This window comes from Pelodiscus sinensis, chromosome 3 (genome assembly GCF_049634645.1).
Source record: "Pelodiscus sinensis isolate JC-2024 chromosome 3, ASM4963464v1, whole genome shotgun sequence".
NCBI classification, from domain to species: Eukaryota; Metazoa; Chordata; order Testudines; family Trionychidae; genus Pelodiscus; species Pelodiscus sinensis.
This window is the reverse complement of record NC_134713.1, coordinates 153513491-153537776: the sequence shown is the minus strand read 5'-3', so window position 1 is coordinate 153537776 and position 24286 is coordinate 153513491. Positions and strand designations below refer to the sequence as shown.

General features: G+C 45.5%; 1 protein-coding gene and 1 long non-coding RNA gene across 3 annotated transcripts in view; one reads left to right on the top strand and one right to left on the bottom strand.

The window, feature by feature from the left end:
* Positions 1 to 930: 930 nt before the first annotated feature.
* On the bottom strand, positions 931 to 5384 carry HLX (H2.0 like homeobox). 2 transcript variants are annotated; one of them, XM_075925231.1, is made up of 4 exons: positions 4504 to 5384; positions 3729 to 3908; positions 3078 to 3262; positions 931 to 1786 (listed from the first exon to the last, which is right to left on the bottom strand). In XM_075925231.1, exons 1-4 carry the CDS (start codon positions 5033 to 5035, stop codon positions 1448 to 1450), a joined length of 1236 nt encoding a protein of 411 aa, XP_075781346.1. In that variant the 5' UTR covers positions 5036 to 5384; the 3' UTR covers positions 931 to 1447. The 2 variants fall into 2 exon arrangements, with proteins under 2 accessions (XP_075781346.1, XP_075781347.1); XM_075925232.1 differs by lacking the exon at positions 3729 to 3908 and having other exon boundaries at positions 4504 to 5382.
* Positions 3202 to 24286, top strand: part of LOC142828026 (uncharacterized) — a 32990-nt gene continuing 11905 nt past the window's right edge. The window contains exon 1 of the long non-coding RNA XR_012902936.1: positions 3202 to 3338. This is a non-coding gene — a long non-coding RNA (uncharacterized LOC142828026). The remainder of the gene's footprint in view (positions 3339 to 24286) is intronic.

Sequence of the window (24286 nt, the reverse complement as noted above, 5' to 3'; positions counted from 1 at the left end):
GAGGAAGGTCTCTCTAATCCCAGCGATTCTTAGGTCACAAACCCTTCTAGCCTTTCCTAGCTGTGAAAGAGCCAGCCCTTGAACAAAACTTCAATGGCCTGCGAGGGGTTAGGAGTTGGTCCAGGTTCTGAGAAGCATCAGAGTAACCTGGTTGGCTATTCACACCCATCGGTGAAGAGGATGCAAAGTATCGCTAAAACGCACACATTTACAGTTTAGACACAAAGCAAAAACCCAAGCCATCCACACTCCCTGCCTAGTGCTTTAGAGCAGTGTTTCTCAACCAGTGGTACGACTAGGAGTACCCTCAGGGGTACTCAAGAGAAGTCTGGGGGGTACATCAACACAACTGAAATTTGGAGAAAACTGAATTTTTGTTTTAAGTTTTACAGCACTTTATTTCATCACCTGTCTGGCTATGATTAAGTTGTTTAAACAAATGTGTTGCAATAGTAGAAAAAAGTGTGTGTCTGAAAACTGTAGGTACTGAGGGTACCTATACTTTTTTAAAAAGGGCACTTTATTTAAAAAAAGGCTGAGAAACACTGCTTTAGAGCATCCGTTTTTCCAGGGATACTCACAAACATGATTGGCAGGAAATGCAATTTGCTCGTTCAGGCTGGTCAAGCTGTGCATAAGCACTTCATATACACCGTGTAATATAGCTTCGTGTACGCAGGACTGATCGTTCACTCAGGAATTATTTTTAAAAAATCTACGAATTTAATTAGTCCGATTTTCATTTACACCTCTGGAAAATTAATCCGAATCTTTTAAATCGGATTCGTCTACTTAAATTGTGAACGTATTAGTTGTCTTTAATACGCTGGAGGGATGAATGCACAGTATCAGCCTTCAAATCCCCCTCTGGCAAATTGTAACCACCCAGTTCGACCTGTTCCTGGCAACAAACTAGACAGGGTTACAAACCATAGCAAACATTTTATTTACAGGGTGTTTTGGTTTCAGTGCAGTCTCTCTTGGCCGGATTACACAAAGCAACACATGGCAATGGCTGAGGAGTGCGCTGGTAAAATATTTCACATTGTAACTGGTTGGATGGCGAGGTTGAAAGGTGGCGGTAGAGACGGGCAGGGGGGCGGGACGAGGGGACAGAGCAGCCTCGCAGGCCCCCGCTTGGCTTAGCCGGGGCAGCTGGTCCCGCAGAGCCGGGCAGGACCGCGAGCCGACCCGCACAGGAGCAGGTTCCAGGTCCCGCAGCGAGGCGCGGGCTGCCCGAGTTTGCTACCTCGCCTCTCGTATGTACAAACAAGGCCTGGGCGCTTCGGGATCGCCCCATGCCGCCGGGCGGCTCCCCTCCCTGCGCACCCCGGAGATCTTCGGCACGGCGGGCCCGCAGGCTGCGGCGCCCCGGGCGCATAAATTAGCAATGGTCCTGTCCAGAGAGTCTCTGGGCTCTGCCACGCCGGGCGCTCCGGCTCCCTCTCTAAAGGCCGCCGAGCGGGGGCGCCGGGCTCTCGGCTCCGGGCGGCGGGGGCGGCGCTGCGGGCAGGTCCGGGCTCCCCGAGGACCTGATGACACTGGTCTGGTGCAGGCCCGGTTCGGCGCCCTCAGTCCGTTCCGTGTCGCTGGGGGCCATGTCCAGAGACTCCGCCTCGCTGCTCTCGCTCTCCGCTTCCGACCGGCTGGGGCTCTGCTCCCGCTCGCCCTCGGCCGCGGCTAGCGCGCTGGCCTTCTCGGCAGGTTCCTTCTCCTTCTCCTTCTGGGCCTGCGCTTCCTTGGAGTGTCTCCATTTCATGCGTCTGTTCTGGAACCAGACCTTCACCTAAGCGCCGCCGAGACACAACAGAGACCCGCCCAGATCAGTGAAGGCTGAGACACGCAAACCTCCGCTTCTCTTTCCCCCTCTCCCCGCCCCCCAAGCCTCGCTGGCCTGCGGGGACATTCGCCCTCTTCAGAGCTCCCAGCCGGGCCACACTCGCGCCAGCGATGGCTGGGGTCAGTTAAAACAATGCCCTGAACTGTGTCTGAATCGGTTCTGAACGCTCCAGGCCGGCCACTGGCCACCAAAGGCCTGAGCAGCCGCCTCTCAGTTTATTCCGCCTCATTCGAAAGGCCTCTCCCCAAAGATGAATTTATCTGTAAATACACGGCTGTGCCTACATCTACACTAGCTCTATCCGTCGTGTATAGAGCTGATCTAACACAGAACGCAAATACTGAATCCCAGGCGTTCGTGTGAATTCTCCGCCCGAGCCTCTGATTACAAAATGCGTTGGGAAAGGGATTCTAGACAGCCAGATGTCCGGGCAAGGCTATTCGTTTCCACTTGGATTTATAAATTGCGAAAGAGTCTGGAGCGAGCCCTGTCACATCCCTAACAGCATTTAGCCAGTGCCCAGAGGAGCTAGACAGAGCTGGGATACAACGAGGCAGCCCAAGCTGCCCTCATTCTCCTCCGGCCGAAAAATAGCTTAGCTTTGTCTGGTTTGTGTTTGTTGGGGGTGTTTAAATACAAGAGAGTGGGTTTTTTTCCTTCTTCTTTTTCGTCCAGGAAACCAAATCTTGCTCAACAGACCGCAACCTTGTACAGTTTTAGACACTGAGGGTCATCAATAGTGGAATCAAACTTAGTGGCGTTTAATGATTCCGTTCGAAAAGAAGTTTTCACTTCCTCAGAACGAGGGATTTCATAACCCAAAAAGAGAGAATTACAAACAAAATCTTGTCCTCTATTTCCCTTGAGAAAAACTGCCTCCTACAGTGAATTGCACTTCAAGAAAGTTCATAATTATCGTCTCCCACGGCCTATTCGCTGACTTGCCCCTACTTTTTTGCATTTGCCAAAACAAACGCACAGGGCATATTGACATAAATCTCTGGGATCTAGAGATTTTCTGTGCTAGAAGATGCAGATACATGAATTTGCAGCTTCACTGTAAAATGGATTTAATAGCGGCACATATTAATATGCTGCTTGCCCGTATTTTAAAATGACTCCATAACGCTACAGAAAGAGGTAAGGGGGGATAAGACACATTGATCTATATTTGCTCTATCGGATTTAAGAGAGGAGGGGAGAGGAAAACGCAAACCCCCCAAAAAGAGGCTCTTACTTGGGCATCAGTCAGTCCCAGCATCGCTGCAAGTTGTTTTCTGTCCGGTTTCGTGACATATTTCTGAATTTCAAATCTTTTCTCTAACCCTTTCCTCTGTAGATTGGAAAAAACCGCTCTGGACCAAGAACGTTTTCTTTTGTATGTTTGAGGCAACGTGTCCTTCGTTAAAACCGCATAAGGACCTGTTGATTTGAAAAGAGGGAGAAGAGAGACAAACCGTGTCATTTGCAGTGTGTACGAAGAGAAGCTGTAAATAAGGTACAAATAATCGAGAGAGGGGTGCCTGAGAGAAAAGCCCAATGGAGGCCAACTAAATGCCACCTAGTATCACAACTTCATATTTTCTTATTAATTTATTGCATCTTTTTAAAAGTCTTTCCCTCCCAGCGATTACTTTCACTAGCTAGCGCTAGCTTTTGTGATCACTTTGTTAGACGCATTGTCCTCCCCACATGCAGCCCACCTCCAAGATTTTCGTTGTAGAGATGTCACAGTGTGATCCTCCCTAAAAAAAGAAACTTCAGCTTTCAAGCATCCGCCAAATCTCTTTTGGGTTAGCGCTCCTATGGCTCTATATAGACGCACTGAGGCAGGCCCTGCTGGTAACTGATTTGTGCCAGGGATGGATTTAAGAGGGAGGATTTGTACCTGGAAAAGTGTCTTGAAACTGGTGCTGAACTGAATTCCTTGAGTTTGTGTTTAAGGGACCGAGAATAGTAGAGGCCTCGTTAATGGGATCTAGAGACGCGAAGAACTGGCCGGCTGAAGGCTGCAAGGTGGGGAGATGAACCCCAGTTTGGCGGCTTGTAGTTAATAAGGAGGTCAGATCTGTGAGCACAGGAACAAGGAGAGCTCTGTTATATTGCAATATAAATCCACACACCTCGAAGCTTCTAATGAATTGATCTGATTCACCTACAGCTTCTAATGAACTGAACTGATTCACCTACAGTGTGTGTGGGGGAGTCGGGGCGGGGGCGCAGTCGCTTTTCTACCGTCAGACACAATGAAGAGTGTGGGCGGTGGGGAAATCACACTTTCGAAGTGACAGAACAGGAATGCATAAGCCAGGGAACTTGATACAGTTGTTTCCCTCTGGAGGTGCAGTATTTTCCCCTAGAACCGGAGTTCCTTTAATAATAAAAACGGGTTGTCAGCGTGTTTACACGCTGCGTAAGGAGACTGAGTGCAGCAAAAGCCTTCCAAAATGTGATTGCCATCTGCGTACAATCTTTAGAGAGCGGTGAGCGATTTTTTAAAAAGCAGTGTATTCTCAGCGAGAAGCTTTCACAGCACACGGGACTGCCGATTGGCGTGAAAGGACACTGCCGAAAAACAAACACACTCCCTCGATAGTCGCGGTGGTTTTTGTTAAGATTAAGACTAGCTACAAACTGACAGCAAGAAAAGCTCAGATCTCTACCTCTCAGCGTGTTGCTTTCCTTGACTTTGGGATCAAACTCCGCGGACAAAATCCGATCAATCCCAAATTTCAGGTCTTTGCTGGAAGGAGCCGGAGCCGAGGAGTTGTGCGTTTGGTTCCCTTGCAGCCGGCCCGGGGTCGGGGCGCCGCTGCTACTGGCCGCTCCGGGCGATCGGTGCGGGTGGTGGTGGTGAGGGTAGGCGGCAGAGAGCGGGGAGAGCCTAGCGGGGAAGCCGGCGGGGGTATCCGGGGCCACCACCGGGGTGGGTCTGAGCGGGGAGCCGGAGGGGTGGAACGGGGCGTGGGCATGGACCGCTCCCAAGTGAGCGGCCAGGCTGGCGGCGGACCCCCCGGGCAGGCTCTCGGCCTCGCCGGCCCCGGCGTGCAGGATGTCTGCGATGCAGAACGAAGGCTTCTTCCCCGCGGCGTGCTCCAGGGGGAAGCAGCCGCCCGGGCCGGACGCGGAGCAGTACGCCGCGGACCACAGGCTGAAGTTCGAGGCGTAGAAAGGGGCCAGGCCGGCCGTGTACATCCTGCTGTCGGGCCGCGGGGCAGCCGCCCTCGGCGAGTTGTCCCGGCCCTGGCGAGCGGCGAGTCCCCTGCCGTGCAGCCCGGGAGCAAAGGTGCCGGCCGCGGCGCGCGGGAGAGTGGGGCCGCTCCTCTGCCTGCAGCGCGCCCGGCCGCTCGGAGGGGGGAACCCACCCAAAACGAGCCCCCGCGCCCCGCGCCCGGCCCGCCTCCGCCCGCCGAATGGGCAGGGGCGCCGCTGTCAGCCGCTCGCCCGCCCGCCGCCGCTCATTGGCCAGCCGGCAGCCAATCAGCGCAGAGGGGCGGGGGCAGGCGGCGGCTGGCCACGCTGGGCAGCTCCTGCGGCCGTCCCCGGGGAGCGCGCGCTGCACTTGTAGCGTTCCCTGTCCCCGAGCAAGGCGCTGGGCAAGAGCTGAAGGGAACATCCCGCTCTATATACCTAGCTTGCCTGCCCCGAGCCCCCGCCCTACTCCTCCTTAAGGGGGGACTGGCAGCCCCGATCTGCCCTCTGTCGTCGGAGCTTCTGCATAGAGGTGGGGGTGAATATGTATCTACCCACGCTGCTACCCTTATTCATGCCCCTTCCACCTTGCGGGATCCTGAACTAGGGAGGAGGTGCAGCCGCACACTACAGCTAAAGAAGGGAGCTGAAAATCCTACTATAAACAGGGCTGCTTCCCCTCCGCTTCCTCCTTAAAATGGGCTAAGGAGCCTAAAACTCTTCTGTGTAGAGTGCTGTCTTCTTCTCTCTCCGCTCAGCCTCCCTAAAGTTTGCTGTGTTAGTCCTCACATCGGACTATCACAAGACTGTAGCAGTCTGACTTAGAGACACGCTTCAGCTACCAGTTCCGATTGCGAAATATTTCATCGACACAAAGTAAAATCTTGTATAATAAGAGCGAAAACCTGCTTTAAAATAGTTCCACATTAGAGACGTTTCCTTCCAAACAAGTGAGACTTGGCAGTTCTGCAGAGAATGTACATTTCATAGTAAGGGCGGTGTATAAGTACTTACGTGAACTCTGCCCTGTTGGCTCTGGGCTGCCTATAAATAATAGCGACAGATCTTGCAGACAATGGTACTAACTTCGTTCTATTGTATACTTTTGTCAAGAACGTACCTTGCACTTTTCTATTTGCTTTATACATTCACTGTAAAGACTCTGTAAGTATTTTGTAAATACAGCAAACAAACAAAGAGCCCTACAAACATTTAGGAGACGGCAAAATAAGTAACTATATTTTCTGGAGGGCTTTACTAACAAGGCTTCAACGCAACTGATGTGATGTTCAATATCCACATTTCCACCTACTTGACTATGGAAATAGATTTTTTTTATAGTATCTTCTTATAGAAGGACATATTAACAACTCCTCGTAGGTATTTAATTTTCATTAGCCAGGTTGCATCTGTGTTTGTTCGTTTTAAACATTTCAAATAATTCCGAGAGTTTTCGGTGAAAAGCAAGAAATTCAACCTTTTTTTCTTTCTTCAAGTCTGAATAGCCAATGCCGGGGGGGAAAAATCACCTGTAATCTTAGACTGTCTTATTTCTCAGCCAAGTGCCAGCATAAACAGCATATGTGATTTCATGTATGCATACTCACCTAGTTATAGAAAACAACTCAGCATTTATTTTTAATGAGACTACGCAGAATAATAGAAGCATGATGGATTGTGAAGATTTATCCAGAAACTCAGGGTATTTGGGGAAACGGCGAATTAGATTTGAATGTTTCATATTTTTTTAAAATATAAAGATCTGTCGGCAGAAGAAAAACCCACCCATTTCGCCTTTTCAGATGCCTTTAAAGCAAGCCTGTGAATTTCAGCCAGACGAAAACATGTTATCAATCTAATTTTAAAAAGTATAAGGAAGTATGGTTCTTCAATAATATCCCATTCGTGCTCATAAAAGGAGCTCTTACAAAAATTATTTCCCACTCATCTCAGGGCTGCTCAAGATATTTCAGAGCAATCAGCAAAGAACGGGGGCTTTCTTTTCTAGACACAATTACTTTTTGCCACTTTGTAATGTTCCTCTTTGATTCAGATCGTGTACACAGGGGACTGTATCAAGAAGCACAGTAATAAAATGACAGTGTTCACTTCCAAATGAAATACTTTGGGGAAAGAAATCCCGGGAAATCTTGTTTATTGAAAGATCTGTTCAAAGCGAAATATTCCAAGGCAACTTTATGACAGGACACTTTTAGTATTTATCAAACACACTTCATAGAAACATTTAGCAAAGTGCTAGGCGTCAGATAGCAGCGGTTTGGCAGTTTTATCACTGTGCATTGTTATAAGTGCGAATATGTATGATCAGGAACAAGGTAAAACTTTAAGAGCGACAAAAAGTAAGTGTGCAGGAAAGAGAAATCTTTTCTCCACTGATTGTTGGGAAGTAGGGCGTGCAGCACAGCGGGTACCTCAATGAGCATCGTTTGGATATGTAACAAGAAATACAACTTGGTTTTTCGCAGCAGCAATCAATGATAATGCGTCAAGGATTCTCTCTTGAACTAACTCAGGCATGAGGTTAAGATTCTTCTACTTTTTTCACGTTATTTAGGACCCAATCCAGAGTCATCCCTACCTACACGCAACCTAGGTGTAGGGCACCTACATATTTGAGGTACCCCTGGGTCTTAATGTCACCCCCTCCCTAGCTTTTCCCATCCCTGTTCTGTGGTTACGCTCTGGCGAAGATCTAGTTAACTTAAAAGTGGAAAAGCCTGCCAGACCTATTAGCAGAACACCCAACCTGTGAAACGGCCATTCAAGTGGTAATGAAGCGATTTAACCGGCATTTGCCAACCTCATGTGTATACAGTCAGTTCCTAAATTTACCGTGTTAGTCTATGGGACCTTAGTGTAAAATTTTCTTTAAACATTTTCATTAGTGAACATTATAAAATCACAACTCTAAAAAGCTGTCATTCTTTCTAGCTGCCATCCGGCAGAGGGGAACCAGTTTACTAGGACTGTCTAGGGTCCTACACATCCTAAGGACAGCCCTGGCCCTGGCCCGGGCCTCCTCCATTGGTCTGGTTTTAGCCACTCATCTCCGCTCCCTCCCTCTAATTTTGGGTGGAGTCTCCCCTTTGCACGTGTCCGGCAGGCAGCAAGTCTAGGTGGGATCCCGGAGTTCCAAGAGAAGAGTGATCAGCCCCCTACCCAACCTGCTTTCTTAGCATTTTCCGCTCCGTGTGGGGCGGGATCCAGCCAAGTGCTGGGGGCGGGGAGGGGGGGGAGAGGTTCATTCTTGAAGGACAGAAATAATGTGATGAAAGTGGTACCCACTCTGCAGCAAAGCACTTGACCCTGGGCCGTGCCTTGTACTGGACAGGTTGGATTTGGGACACTTGAGTGACTCGGGAAAGGCAGGTGCAAAAATCCCCTTCTAGAACCCCACTCCCGAGACAACAACCCAGCTGCCTCCTTCTGGGGGGGGGGGGGTATTACTTTAGGAGATCACCGGCCCAGGGGCCAAGTCCCCTCCACACGCGCACACCCCATCTCTAGACAAAACGGCCCCTTTCCAGAGTCAATAATCTGCCCCCTTTTAGAAGCCTCCCCCCACTATTCCAGTCAGTCACGAAGATGATCCCTTGCGGGGGCAGCTGGGAACAGCGAGTTCCCCTGTGTGAGAGCAAGAAGCTTTCCCCGGGGGATTCGATGCTTCGGTGTGAGGGGGCCCCTAATCCGAAATATCAGCTCCCCTCTCCTATGGGCACGCATTGCGATCGCCCCCTTTTGCTCTGGAGCAGCAAGACGTCTGGTCCTGCGGCATGTCCAAGGAGAGCTCCTGCCCAAGACAAACAGCCTCCTCACTCAGAAACCAGAGCCGCCCCCTCCTCGGGAACCGGCCCTGCTCCGAGGCAAGGAGACTCGCACAGCCCCGTGGCCGAGGGGGCTCGCAACCCCTCCTCCTCTTGCATAGAAGCAAGAAGGATGCAGGAAGCTCAGGACTCACTGAAGTTCAGGTCATCTCCTGTTTTTGATAGGCTCCAGCTCGGACTAAATGAGCGGATGCGCCTGCGAGATTTGTCCCAAAATAGAAGCGGCTTTAGTATTTTAGGATACAGCAGAAATCCTTATTTCTTCCGGCGCAAAACTTTATAATGAGCGCGAGCACTTCCCTTTTCAATATTTGTGCAACTTTATCTCGACCAGCAAGTTGCTCTGGTGACGCAAATCCGCCCTTGTGGATTTCAGCTCCAGGACTAAAGGCAAGGAAATCAATTCCCCTCTAGCAACGAAAACATAAATATACAGCTGCGACTTTCCCCTTTAATCTTGCTTTCCGAGGCACTCTGAGAAGGACACACATGGACAAGAGGGGAACTACTCGGCCAAAAGGAGAACTTCTTGGAGGAGCTCAGTCTTGAAGGACGTTTTTGAAGCTGTCAAGGGAGGGAAAGAAGTGATTCAAAATGAAATAATTCAAATTGCTCTCGCCTTCCTTCCCCTCCCCAGTAAGAAACAAGGTTATTATCATAGTGGAAGCAGCGTGTCTATAAAATATGCGCACGATCTCCAATCCCTTTAACTTAAAGACAGATTACATTGAGCAAAATTTCATTACATTAAGGAGTAAAAGAAACTGTAGCAGTTTCTTGGAATTAGAAGTCTGTCTCCCCAGGATGGTTTATGCATTGAGTTATGAGTGTTTCTTTCTACCTTTTCCAGCCCATTTGTCCTATGTGTTTATATTTTGCTATCTTCCCACGCACGTACTTATTTATGCCATGTGCATACGCGTGTGTGTAATAAAGCTTTCTTATTCCCGCACACACAAACCCCGCTATGGGCACTGTTTAGGAACCTCGATAGATGGATCTCTCCAACCAGTATCTGTTTCTCGGTAAATGGTACTCCGGTGTTCTCAAGAGGAACTGTGTAAAGAAAGCAGGAAATATTACAGGCAGGTAGTTCTGAAGAGGAGGATAAATCTAATCGCGAAGGGAAGGGTTAGTGGCTGAGTGTGCAAACTTGACTGTCCCAGAGCTCCAGTCAGTGCTATCCTAGGGCCAGATCTCCCCGGTCTGGGATGAGTTGGTTAGACGAATGGTTTACTGCTAGCAAAATAAAACTGGAAAACTCCAGGTGTTGAACCAAAGATCAGTTTGAGCGACTTTATTTTGGTCCCAGTCAGAGCCATGCTTACGCATATGCAGCTGGGAACTGCACTCAAAAATGTGGGGGCACCGCTGAGTATTAATGTCCATTCACCCACCACTTCCAATCCCTGTTCTGTGGCTCTGCTTCCTCCAGAGAGGCTCTATTTAACTTTAAAACAAAAAAGTCGGTCAGCGCTATTAGCAGCCTCTGAACTGGTGAAAGAGCCATTCAAGTGGTAATGAAGCCATTCAACGGGCATTTGCCAACCCCAGGTACATAGTCAGTTTCTGAGTGTATGGGTTAGTCCACAGGACCTTCGTTTAAAAATGTCATTAAAATATTTCATTAGTGTGTCGCTAAAGATTATTAAATCACATCTCTAAAAAAACATCATCCCCCTGCCCTGGGCTGCTCTTGGGCACAGGGGCATGGGTATAATAGTAGTACTGCACAGGGCCCCATACATCCTAAGGATGGCCCTAGTCACAGTAAAGGTTTCTCTGGTGCTGCTGCTCTTAATGACTGTTACAGACAGTCCTGTGCTTTCATTTCATCCCATTTCCTGTAGTTAGTCACATTTTATCAGTTTGATCGCTCTCCAATGACATATCTATATAATGCGTGTTTTACTTTATTTTTTCAACCGTGCTTTTCCGCACAGTCCCTAGAACAACGTGCATAGAAAAGCCTTACTCACCCAGACCCAACAATCTAGGGAACAGGATGCAAGAATGACCCAGCTCACCAGAAACATGCCAGCAAAATCAGGTGCAGCTGAGCACTGTAGGAAATGTGACAAAGTCATCGCACGCTCCTATCCTGGACCACTAATACTAGTGGGCATTATAGCAGACCTTTCTCTGGTAAAGGCAATCTCTTCCATAAGCACTAATTAAGTCATCCTGGCATTTCTAGGCTGGGTGAACACTTGTGTAGACACAAGACTACTCAGGAGCTAACACTGTAATGGTGCCTGATTGTATGTACAATGATACATCCCAGTTGTGCTTTGTTACTGTTGTTTAGTGCTAATACATTTTACTAATGCAAATAAATAGGGCTACTTGTTTGTCAGGGTGGGGGTGTCTCTTACTCCCTGTTTCTATTGACACACTCAGACCCTGATCTGATTGGGGCTTTAGGCTCATAGAAATAATAAACAATGCTGCATGCTGATTCTTCTTGTTTTCCTGTTTGTTAAGCGGAACTCACCTAAGTGCTCTTTGGTGGTTCTAGTGGCACTCTGAACACTACTCTGACGTGGTTTGATAACCTACTCACCAGAGGTGGCATGTAATAATAACCCCAGTTTCCATCTGGTTAAAAAAATATAGCAAAGTGCTTGAGCCATCGTAGAGCCAGACTTCATTTGAGGGACGGGTTGGTTTTTTCACCCTATGGTGGTGGGGACCTTGTTTCCTAATAGCCGATGCGCTGGATTTTAATTGGCTTTGTGATTCTGCACGTGTTTGACTGTTACTTCCCGCTCTCAGGGACACCTGTTTGTAATGTGCTTTGTCCGGAAGTAGGGAGGTGTTTTACTTGTGGTTGACACATTTCAGGACCTTCCACATTATCAATCCAGCAACACTCTGAAATAAATTGGAGTCAATGAGAAGATTGATCCTTCGGAGGTCCAACTTCTGAAGTTTGATTTCATGGGTCTAGTGTAAACCCCCAAATCGAATGCTGAGGGCAGCCTTTTCCAGTGTCCTGTGCTCCTCATTGTGCGAGGAGTAAGGGAAGCCGATGGGAATGCACGCTCCTGTTGGCCTCCCACAGTGTAGATGCCACTCGGCTTGGCTTAAATAAGCAGAATCCAGCTACACCGTTTGCTGGTCTAGGGCAGACCTAGGCTAATAGACTAGCAGCAGTTCTGTAACCACCTATAGCGTTTGTAATGTGTAGAATGAACAACAATACCCTGAAATAAGCCTCACTGTGAATGTGTGGCTGGCATAAGGATTTTCTGCAACATGCCTGCAGGGGCCACTGGTTTATCCAGAGTTAGTGGAAGCTGAACCTCACAGACCTTCATTGGAAAATTTGTTCTCTGGTGACACCTACTGGCTAGCTGTTAAAACTAATCTCACTGCAATTTTAACAGAGCCCAACAAGGCCCTGCGATGCATTCCTTTCCTCTGGCTGATACAGAGAGTTTCCATAATCGGCTTTGACAAACACCTGTTTCCTGCACAACACTACCACCACTAAAAGGGCATTTCCTTAAGGTCTAAACAGCCTGCACCGAGGAAAATCCTTTGGTTCTCTGCATCATAATTCAAGTTCATTAGCTGTTAGTAGGATGATTGGCCAGAGTTGAGCTGCAGTCAGGTTATCAGCTGATGATGAAATGGACATAAAGTAAAGACAAGCAAGAAATCTTTGAGATTTCTGTGATTTGCTATAAGCCTCGTTCCCTACATCTGATTGCTACAGAGAAGCAAGCAGTTGGTGTTTTCCAGCAGCATAGGTTACTTCAGAAAGGCCATGTCCACACTACAGAGAAGATCGAAGCAGCCACAGTCAATCTTCTGGGGTTTAATTAGCAGGTCTAGTGAAGAAATGCTAATTTGAACTGAGACGGGCGCTCCCATCAATGCCAGTAGTCCTGCTTTTATGAGGAGTAAGGGAAACTGAAGGGAGAGTGTACTTCCTCCAACTTCCTGCAGTGTGGACGGTGCCAAAATTCAAGTTAAGATACTTCAACTTAAGCTATGCAATTAACATGGATGAAATTGCATATCTTAATTCGAATTTATCTCCTAAGTGCAGACCAGGGGAAAGTGAGCAGCCTAAGCAGGTCTGATTTTCCTCTCCTTCTCATTAGTGTAAATTGTTCATAATTCCATGAAAGTACAAGGAGTGATGCCTAGGCCCATTGTATTTAACTCTAAACAGGGTAGGCAAAGCCTACTCTGATGATCTCCAACTGAAAGGAGGACACAAAACTAATAGTTGGGAAAGAGGTAGACAGACATAAAATATCTCTGGACATAAAATATTTCCCTCAGCTAATCATCTGTACGCCACCTTCACCACGAAGGAAAGGCAAGACACTGTTCGCAATATTTTCTCAGAGCCACAAATGAACAGGGTGGCTATCCTGGAAATCCCTTGATTTTTCCTCTTCGCTGTTCGATGTAATATGTCATTATTTATTTAGTACTTAATTTGCTGGACACCAATGGAATGTTCTGTGCTGATCAGAACACAGTGGAAGGCATGGTCACTGATCTAAACAGTGATGCAATATTACAGGAACCCAGACAGAGTCTGCTTACACCAGATAAATCCATTGACTTCAATTTGCATCAGCATGAGAGAAGTTTCAGGATCATATTGCACCAGCTGGCCCGTGAAGAGGTAAGTATAAGAGAGGTGCTGATATGGCAGAAAATATGGATAGAGAGGAAGATACAACTATATCAGATATGATTCACTGTTGTTTGTATAGTGGAGTAAAGGTGACAGGCTTCACAGAAGTGCTGGATTATTATTTTACATAATCTTGGAATAGCTAGCGTTGTCACATGTACATGTGGCCAGATGTAGCTCTATACCCATTTACTCTAGCTGAAAACTGTCATTTCATAAAATGTAGGCAATTCTTATATTGTGCCTTTTAGTTAGGCATCTCAAGATACTTTACAAATGTGTCATAACTGAGGTAGGTAAGTATTTTACCAGTTTTGTGATGATTGCAGGGAAGCATAGAAGGGTGTAAAGTCAATGGATTTTCTGAGAATCTGTCCCAGAATTTTAAAGCAAAAGTCACACAGTGAAGTAGTGATAGAGATGGGCATAGAACCTAGAAATCCTGGCTCTCATTTTCTTATTCCCCATGAGAGTCACTGTGGACCTAACTCACCGCTGCATTACTCCAGTCTTACGCTACTATACGCCCACCCATTTAAATAAAACTGTACTGGAATAATGCAATAGTTTATCAGGACCACTGCCTCTTCAGCAACATGTTAAATTCACTGTGTAGAAAACCTACTAAACGTCCAAAGGAAATGAAGTTATCAAAAAGCAGCCAAATGGATTCTTAATGAAAATTACTCTATAAAATTCATCTGGATTTTTAAAATATCAATGATTTCTTCCAACCCACCTTTCATATAAAGGATTGGCTTTATACATTGTATGTGTCACTGCTTCAATGCATTTTAAAATAATTTCTTCCTTTCTCATTAACTTATTTAAAAACCCAATTGAATAATGCCATCAGCAATTTTACGCTTCACATCTTAACCCTATTTACGCATATGAGTGGCTTTCCTGGTAAATACAAAATCAAACTACCAGTCAGAGAAGATTTATGATCCAATAAATAAGTATGCCATAGTATGTAGAGTATAAGTCAGTGGTCCTCAGCCAGGGGTATGAATACCTATGGGGATACACAGAGGTCTTTCAGGGGATACTGGATTAAATATTTGGCTAATTTTACAACAAACTTCATAAAAAGCACAGTGAAGTTGTACAAACTAATAATGCTCTGTATACTGTACACTGAAATGTAAACACAATATTTGTTTTCCAATGTATTTTATATTTACATGGCAAAAATGAGAAAGTGCACAATATTTCAGGAATAGCGTGCTGAGAGACTTTGTGGCTGCAAGACAAATCAGACTCCTGAAAGGGTACAATCCTCTGGAAAGATTGATACCCACTGACATAAACAAACACCCTCTGAGGAGGCTGATTCCCTCACTGCCGCTGTATCTACAATAGAGAAAGCCCAATACAGCTATTCACCACATTATCAGCTCCATGGTCAGCTAACCATTTCCTTTTGCCAGACTCCAGCATGTCTTTTAGCACTCGAGTTCCGTCACTGCTGAATAACCCAAGGGGTGATAAGAGAGGTTCCTTCTCACTATGCTGTTTGATTTGATCAGCACAGTGGATTTTTCTGCCTTTAAATAGCTAGCAGCTTGTCTGATGTTCTCTCAACCTCTCCTAGTTACAGTGTTCACCTGGCAGTGCAGCTACAGTGACTTCCATAGATCCTGCACTGTGCAAGTAGGAACATAAGTACTGCTGCACCATTCACCTAGGTTCCTGCCTGTGGAACTATCCATTATGCACTACTTTAACCAAATGGGGAAAATAAACATAAAATGCACCCATTTTCCAGAAACAGACCTGAGAAAATACATTGTTTTGGCCATGTTTAAAAATTCTGCCACCATTTCCTTGACATGCTCGGAAGCTCCCATGATTCAGAGCAATGACTTGACATTTGATAGGGGGTGGCCTTAGAGCCAGGGATGTGCTTTTTGCTTTCCCTGTGAAAATCCATCAACATTTGGCCAAATTATACACCTTTGAAAAACAACAGTTCATATATGCTCAGTAGAGACATGCAGCTAAGATCTCCAAAAATTCCATGCACACTAAGCATGTCCCAGCCTCTCATAGCTCGAAGGACTGAGCAGACTGCATTTGTACCATCACAATAGAGCCATTGAACTTGTTCCATTCCCTCAAAGTTTCTATGGGTGACCAGACTGCACATGTACCATCCCCAGAGTGACAGAGTATGCTCTAGCCCAGGGCTATAGGGGTGAAACTGGATTTTCCCCCTAAGTGCTCGGAATGACCCCTCTGCTATCTCCCAGGCAGTGCAGAGGAGGAAGCTGTGTGGCTTGAATGCAGCTGGGATAAAAGCTAGACATGAGGGGAGGGAAAAACTTGACTGAGATGAGGAATTTACAGAGACTTGGACTTGGAGAGGGAGAGAAACAAGAGCTGGGAGCCAGAGGGAAGAATGGGATAGGGAGGAGGCTGAGATTTGGGTGGAGACTGGGACTGTCTGGGCACTGCAACTGGAAGCCAATGGAGGGATAGCATGTTCAGCCTGGTTGGCTAAGGAGACTGGGAGCAAGGGAGTCTGGGACTCGATGGTCAGGGAAGCTGGGACTGGAAGCTATAGTGGGAGAGAGTGGGACCAGGAAGCAGGGAAGGAATAGGATGGGGATTGGGAACAGTTGGCTGGAGTAGGGGGATTCTGAGACTGGCTGAGAAGGTGGGAGAGACTGGCTAGCCAGAGAGACTGAGACAGGGAGCCAAGAAGAGATGGGAAAAAGTTGATACTGGATAAGGAGACTGGGTCTGTGGGACAGAAAGGAGAAAGGGGAGAGAAGCATCAGAGGAACAGCCGTATGAACCCTGCCTCGTTATGTGCACAGGATGTACAGTGCTCAGTTAATGAGGAACACATATTTCATGATAGGTTCTTCAGTCTAGCAGAGAAAGGCATGACATGATCCAATGGCTGGAAGATGAAGCTAGACTATTTCACACCAGAAAAAAGACATATTTTTTAACAATGAAAGTAAGTAACTAAGAGCACATCTACACTGCAGGGCAAAAGTCAAATTAATATACGTAATTTCAGCTACGTCAATTGCATAGCTTAAGTTGAAATAGCTTAATTCGGCTTTTGGCACTGTCTACACAGCAGGAAATCCGAGAAAGAGCACTCTTCCTCCAACTTCCCTTACTCCTTGTGAAATGAGGGTTACAGGAGTCAGAGTAAGAAGTCCTCCAGCTCGAAATTATTTCTAAATAACGTCAGTTATTCCAAAATAATGCTGCTGAGTAGACGTACCCTAATGGAATTATTTAGCAAAGTTCGTGGTGGATTCTCCATCAATGGCCTTTTCTGAATCAAGATTGGATATTTTTCTAAAGATAAAAGTATCTTTATTAGGAATTATTTTGGGGAAGTTCTGTGGCCTGTGCTATGCGGGAAGATCACAGTAGATTATCTCAGTGGTCCCTTCTGGCCTTGGAAGCTGTATAGAAATAATTAAAGTTCCTATACTCATGCTAAAAGTTTATCAGAAATCACACAGCAGTCTTATTGTGCCCTAGTAGCAGGCCAAAGGCTTGTCAACCCTTCTTTATGGGGTCGGTGATCCATGGGACAGAAGATTCTGTCCATTTGCTGGCTCAGAAAAAAAAGTCCACAGCCAGTTTAAACATAACGTTTTCATGTCAGAAGCCTTTTTGTTTTCTGTTGGTATCTGGAAAAAACAGTTGGCACCACTCTATACAAGTCTCTTCAGTGGCTGTTACTTCTTCAGGAGTGTTTACAATCTGAGTGATTCATCTTAATCTTTCCCCGTTCTTTTTATTTCCTAGATGAGTTAAAATAACCCCTCCCATGCTGAAGATGCATATAATCCTTACGCCATAGTGATACATAAACTTAATGTTGTATGTCCCCTGGCAAAACTGCATATGGTTGCAATAGCTGTCACAATCATGTATTTAAAGATTGTATTATAATTCATACACACAAGGGAGCAAAACTAAGGATCCACAGGCAACCTTAATTTTGGAAATTCCTTAGTTTAGGGATTGACTTGGCAACCTTAATCATGTGTTTTCTTTATATGCAATAGATATGCAAGTACAATGATATATTCTGAGTGATATATTCTGAAAGGCAAATCCTCTGGAATTAATTTTGGCGTTTGTTTTGTCTTCTTACTAAAATCCTTCCAGATCATTTTAGAAAATCACATTGATAATGTAAGTGTAGATCCATCTGGTGATTCTTGAGTCTTATTTCCATTTGTGTTCATTTTCACACATAAAATGATATGTAGAACTGGGGGTAGAGGCTCATGTTCCAGGAGAACATGGTTTGGTGTAGCATTATGGGCTCAGGCTGGTAAACTGAGTTCAGGCTGCCCACAAGGAGCCCTAGACTGAAGCCTCAATAAATGGCATTGGCTATTCAGCAAGGTGAGTAAAGACTGTCCTACAGCATTACCTATTGCTCTTGCCCATGCTATTTCTGCTTCTAAAATTCAACAGCCAGTTTATACTCAGCACTGCTGAGAAGAGTGCAAGGTGATTCTAAGCCATTTTTAGCTATATTGATCCTGAAACAGTAATTTAAATGATCAGGTAATTTAAAGTTAGCTTATTTTTTCCTTCATCACTGCTCTTACTTCATGGCTTGCTGAAAGTCTGTGCACAATACATTAAAGAAGGCAGAGGTAGGCTCATCCCAAATTCTTTCCTGAAAGCCTTAACTTGAATGATCTGGCCAGGAGGTGGAGAGTTATACACCCAGGCTATGTCAACACTGCACTCTAAACTCGAAATAATCTACACAATTTGCGCTACACAAATTCGAGTTTATTTCAAATTTCAAAATAAAGTGCTATTTCGAGACATCTCTTAACCCTTGTGGAACGAGGGTTACCAAGATGCCTAAATAGCACGCCCATTATTTCAAAAAATATTTCAAAATAATGGGTGGCTTGTGAAGATCAGTATCCCAAAATGACTTTGATGTGTAGACATATCCCTAGGGATTAAATCTAAGTCTTCTGTGTAAAAGGCACAGAATAAGTTTTGTGCAGATATTGTATTTAAAGCACTGTGGTTTTATTTATTTTCATAGACTCAGAAGTGCCTGCTACTTCCCAGTTAAAAGCAGCCTCTGCCACAGTGAGATGAGCAGGCACTGCGGGGGCTCCTTAGCTAATGGGAGTCATTCCCTAACAGCAGCAACAGCTGACAAAGGGGGGGGAGGATGTAGAAAGGGTGGGGTTACAGTAAAGCTAATGAACTATACTGTTCTGTCAGGCACATCTTAGTGCTTTCAGTTCCATCATGTGGCTTGGGAGAGGTGGGGAGTGTCCAAAGTTTTGATTCTCAGGATATTTTTCATGTTAAATGGAACTGTAATGAAGACCACTGTGTTGAGAAGTGATCATTATCAGGGCTATGACTGGTTTCTGTAGAGTCGGGGGAAGGGAAGAGAGGAGGTTAAGCCGATTGCTCTATATTTTCCAGTTGAGAAGCTGAGCTGTCACTTGTCATCTGTCAGAGGAAGGGGGAGCTAACGTGGCTTTAAGCCACTGTTGTGCTCTCCAGAGAGCCAGAGAGCACTCTGGAGGACGGAGAGTCCCTAGACTTCACTTAGTCTGCCCAATTTGTCCTATGCGCTGCAGTTCTGCCTGGCCTTTCTGGTATGCTGCGTGCTGGAGTCCAGCCCCTGACATGTCCCTCTTGCCTCCAACTCCAAGCCCCAGTATGACCCCTATACCAGGGTTTGTGATAGGGTGCTCAGATGGCAGAATTACAGCTGCTTGCTGCCGCACCAGCACTGAGGGCACGTCTACACTACAGGACAAAGCCGAGTTAAGCTACGCAACTTTAGCTACGTTAATTGTGTAGCTGACATCGAAGTAGCATAACTCGGCATTTGGCGCTGTCTACACTGCAGAGAATCTCAGGAAGAACACTCTTCCTCTGACTTCCCTTACTCCTTGTGGAAGCAGGGTTACCGGCATCGACTGAAGCGCCCCTCTCAGTTCGAATTAGCTTAACTAGACTGCTAATTTGAACCCTGGAAGATTGAGAGCAGCAGCTTTGATCTTCCTCTGTAGTGTAGTTGTACCCTGAGGGGCTCCAATCCCCTCCCAGCTGCATGCTGGGCTTTTAATACCTCATTCACCTCTCTTGCCCTACTTGGCATAAAGACACAGAGTAGGAATAGGATCGCCATCATATATTTTGCACTTGTGGTCACTCCATTGACTCCATGGGCTTTTGGTCAGTACATTGCATTTGAGATCTCAAGGCTCTCATAGTGGAGTAAGTCTTATCCCCATTTTACAGATAGGAAAATTGAGGTACATAGGGAAAGAAACCACCCTTTCTTTCCCTCATTGACGTCAGTGGGTTTTAGATTAGGCCCACAGAGCTGATGACTTGCTCAAGGTCATACATGGAACCAGTGGCAGTTTTAATGATAGAACCCAAGCCTGTATAAAAGAGAACAGTGTGATTCTTCATGTAGTTCCAGAGCATAACTTACTGTTTCCTCGTGCTGAACTGATTTCAGTGTACAGCATCAATGTGAAATGTAAAAGTGGTTTAATAAAGCCGAAAATGAGCCCCTACAGTGATGTATTTCTATTGTGATGGGGAAGGAGAATCTTACAGTGGTCACTACAAATTGTAATAGTTCTAGGAAAGAAATGGCTTGTTATCCCTTTATTATTTAAACTGGGTTTTACTAGTCACTCTGAAGTTCTAGAGTGGTACTAGAGTGGACTGGGCCACGGCTTCAAGTGGCTCCCCTTGGCTGCAAATGGCAAAACAGAGCCAATAGGAGCAGCAAGACTCCATGGCCACAGCACCAGTAAGTAACCAAATCGGTGTGGCCAGTTACCAGGTTAAACCAAATACACAGAGAAGGTTACTTCTTCTTTTTGTCCAATTTTTTCCTTCTTTCCCTCCTCCCCCTCCCCCCCCCCCCCCCCCCCCCATTCCCTTATTTATTTTTGGTTCTGGACATCCAACACTCCAGTCATCTGAAGAAGTGGGTTTTGCCCACGAAAGCTCATGATGCCATCTGCATGTTTTATTAGTCTTTACAGTGCTACCAGACCATTGGTTGTTTTTTAGGTTCCTCAAAGTGATTTCATGGACCACTTTGAGAAACACTGCTCTAAAGCAAGTAAATATCATTATTTTTCTTGGTAGAAGCATATTTCATTTAAAAATTGTTCTCTAATTTTTGAGTCACCCATCGCATGATTTATATGCATAACATGTATCAGGAACCTTAATACATCCAGACCCATATGAAAAGTTAGGTTTTGGTGTGGTTTTTTGGGTCTTCAGCACAACATCTGATGAAATGCTCCAAGCAGAGGGCTGAACAAGTTCCTCTCCTCTGGCTGTACAGATGAAAAATAGTCTGTTGTGTCAATTCCTCAGATGCCTATTTTTACACCTTCTGTTTGTTCTTCGTTTGACGTTGTTAATCACAGTCCCACCAAAGCTCTATTGTTCAGCTCTTCAAGAAGAATGTTGTTATATTGACTGTTTTTGCGTCAGCCCAGCACTCTCTGGAGCTGCACTTGGATGAAATTAGATAATTTCCATTAGTAGAACATGCATTATTAGTCCCCAATGCCAAATTGAAAAGCGAGCTAAGATTACTATTTCTGGCTGTGTTCACCTCAGGAAGGAACCTTCTCAGCTTTAATGGGATTTTGCTATTGTTGGTTGCCTTCTGTTTGACATTGTGCCAGCAGGGTTGAAAATTGTTTAGAAAGCTGCATGAAATATAATAGAGCCCCAGCCATTTGCTGCAGCACATTCCAGCCTGATGTTTATTTTGAAAAAAAAATGGAAAAAAAATATTGTCCTTGGCAGAAAACAAACCAGTAAATTGACTCTTGGAACATATGCTTCTTGTTGCTGTTGTGTTTAAAAAAATCCCTGCCAGTATCAGTGAATTACAGTCAGAAGTGATACATCTCTCCTAATATTTCTAATGATCTTCATTACATCTAAAGGCAGATCATGGCTGTATCCTGCATATTTATTGCAGAAGAATAAGTCGGGAGGTAAAAAGTCAGATCCAGAAAAAACAAAAAAAAGAAATCCAGAACGGGTACAAAGAACACTCAGTCTTTTCTCTGTGATTAAAATATGTCCCAATCTCCCAGGGGAGCCAGAAGAATATTAGTTTTAGGGCCAGAGTCCATGAAGTGCCAAATGATTTCAGGCCCATTTGAACACAATGGATGCTAGCACCTTCAACTCTATTGAAGATCATCGGGGGAGAATCAGCAGTTCTCAGGATAAGGATTTATATGTAAGTTCTACCTGTTATTATTAAGGAACCCTTCTTTGATTTCCTTTCGCTGCCCCTTTGCCTTGACTCACCCTGCACAACTCGATCAGACCATTCATTTTGTTGTTTTTAGGAGAGTGGAGAGGATGGGAAGGAACTCCTTCTCAACCTTGACAACTCCCCAGTGATCTGGTTTTGCTCTATATAGTATTGTTTTGTTCCATGAATGTTGCCTTATAATAATTACCAATGAAACCAGAGTTGACTTTGGAGTGAAAGTTTCCAGTTATTTGGCATTGCCAGCATATAAGCTATCTAAGCCTATTCAAATGTGGTACATGTTTTTTTTCATGGAATTGAAATCCAAAAATACATTTTCCCTCCCGGTTCCCTTCAAGCTAAAGGCCAGCTCCACCTTTATTGGACACTCAAAATGGTGAAAAACCTTAATAACTAGAACAAAGTTGCCCTACTTTAAAAAAAAGTCTCCTAAGCCTCCGGGCCTGCTTTTGCTACTACCCACCAATGCATTCATTGTATTTCAATAATAATCCAGGACAGTCTCTGATTTTATAGTAATCTTTTATGTATTTATTTCAATTCCAACTTAGGTTATGTCTTCACAGCAGGCTTTGTGCTCAAGAAGCTTTTGCAGAAGAGATCTTTTTGCACATAAAAACTCTGTTCCCCATCCACACACACCTTTTTGCACAAGAGCTCTTGCACAAAAAGGAGTTATTCCTCACAAAAGGTGGAATACCTACACCAGAAAAACTCCTCTGTTCTTCCGTTTTACTTGTGCAAAAACATGCTTGAGGTGTGGATGCTCCATGAGTATTTGCACAAAAACCCTGTAGTGTAGACCTAGTCTTATAGAGAAGAAAAGGTCACCCATTCCTGGCACGGGGCACCCTGATAGATATTGAAAAGCAATCAGGCTAAAAGCAAAATGGCATTAGCAAACCAACTGGAGTTGTCCACCCAGAGAAATCCACTCACAAATACTGATCTTCCTTATCTCAGCTTTTGTGCCACCATAATCACCACCATAAAAAATCCACCTCACTCCGCAGATCTCCAAGTGTCAGCCATTCCCAAAAACCTGTCTAAGTGGAGGGTTTTTTCAACAGGCTCCAATGGTTATTGGATTGGAGATATTTGCAACCAAGGATGGTGAATTAATTCTGGTGTCAAAAAAGCCTAGTGGAGAAGGCTCTGCTGCAGCTCCTGTTCTTGTCTGCTAAGGGATTGTTCTCCGGTATCCTAGCTTGGGTTTCACTGCTGCAGCAATATGGCATGGGGAGAAAGTCACAGGCAGCCAATGCAAATTCTGGAGCAATTATTTTACCTGCTCATGGTTAGATTCTCCATTTACCAAACAGACTATTGCCTATTGCCCCGGCTTCCGCTGGTTTAAGTTGAAGAACCTCATAGAGCACCCATGCAGCAGTCTAACCTTCAAGAGACAAAGTCATGCTAATGAGCTCTGCATTTGAGAAGGAGATGCACTACTTCCTGACGCTTCCAGAAACTCCTTCCTGGTTCCTGCTGCTACCTGAGGGGCAGCTGAGAGTCTAACAAGACCCCAGGTTGTGAACTTGACTGACAAATGGCAGATACAGGCATGCTCAGAAGTCCTGAGATCATCTCCCACAGCGATGTAAGCGAAACCAAAAATGAGCACGCTTATTTCTAAGTAACAGTGTCCATTGGGAGACTTATACTGGTATAACTACAGTGGTATAATTACTCAAGACTTTGGGTCAGATGGAGAGAATTGGAGGTCATCAGGGTAATGAAAACACTTTAACTCTGAACCTTCATCTGTCTCTTCTAGCCTTCCCTCCCCCTGCAAATGCCTTGTGAACACATGGAACAGGATGGGTTGTAGAGCAGAACTCCAGGAGAGAACCCTCACAATCTCCCAAAACTGCCCTGCAGAATCTGTGTGAGAGGAAAGAATGAAATCCTATCCCATGTCCACTCGGGTTGGCAAGCAAGGCATTGCTTCAGCACACACAAGGGCTTTGAGATACAATGGAGCAATCCATACTCCAGCACCAACCAACTTAAACTCTATCTGCAGTTTGGCATACTAAGCGTATACACTACGCTAGAGCTAGTCTGGGGGCAGACAACTTCCTGCACCCAAAGGTTTTGTCTATACTTCGCTGCCTTCAGCCACACAGCCATGTCACTAAAAGTCGGACGGTGTAAACTGCTGTCACTTTTGTCAACAAAATACTTCCATCCCCCCGAGTGGGGTCTGATAAGGAAAGCACTCCTGCCGACAGCATGCCAATACATTGGCACTTGCCTTGGCAAAACTTTTGTCTTTCGGGGGAAGGGAAGAGTTAAGCACATGTGAATGACAAAAGTTCAATTGGCAGTGTAGACAAAGCCTTAACAACCCAACCTTCCAGCTCTCCTTTTAGATCCCGCTGCTCAACCACCGGGCCAGTCTTCCAGTGTCATCCAGCTCAGTCTCAGTGGAA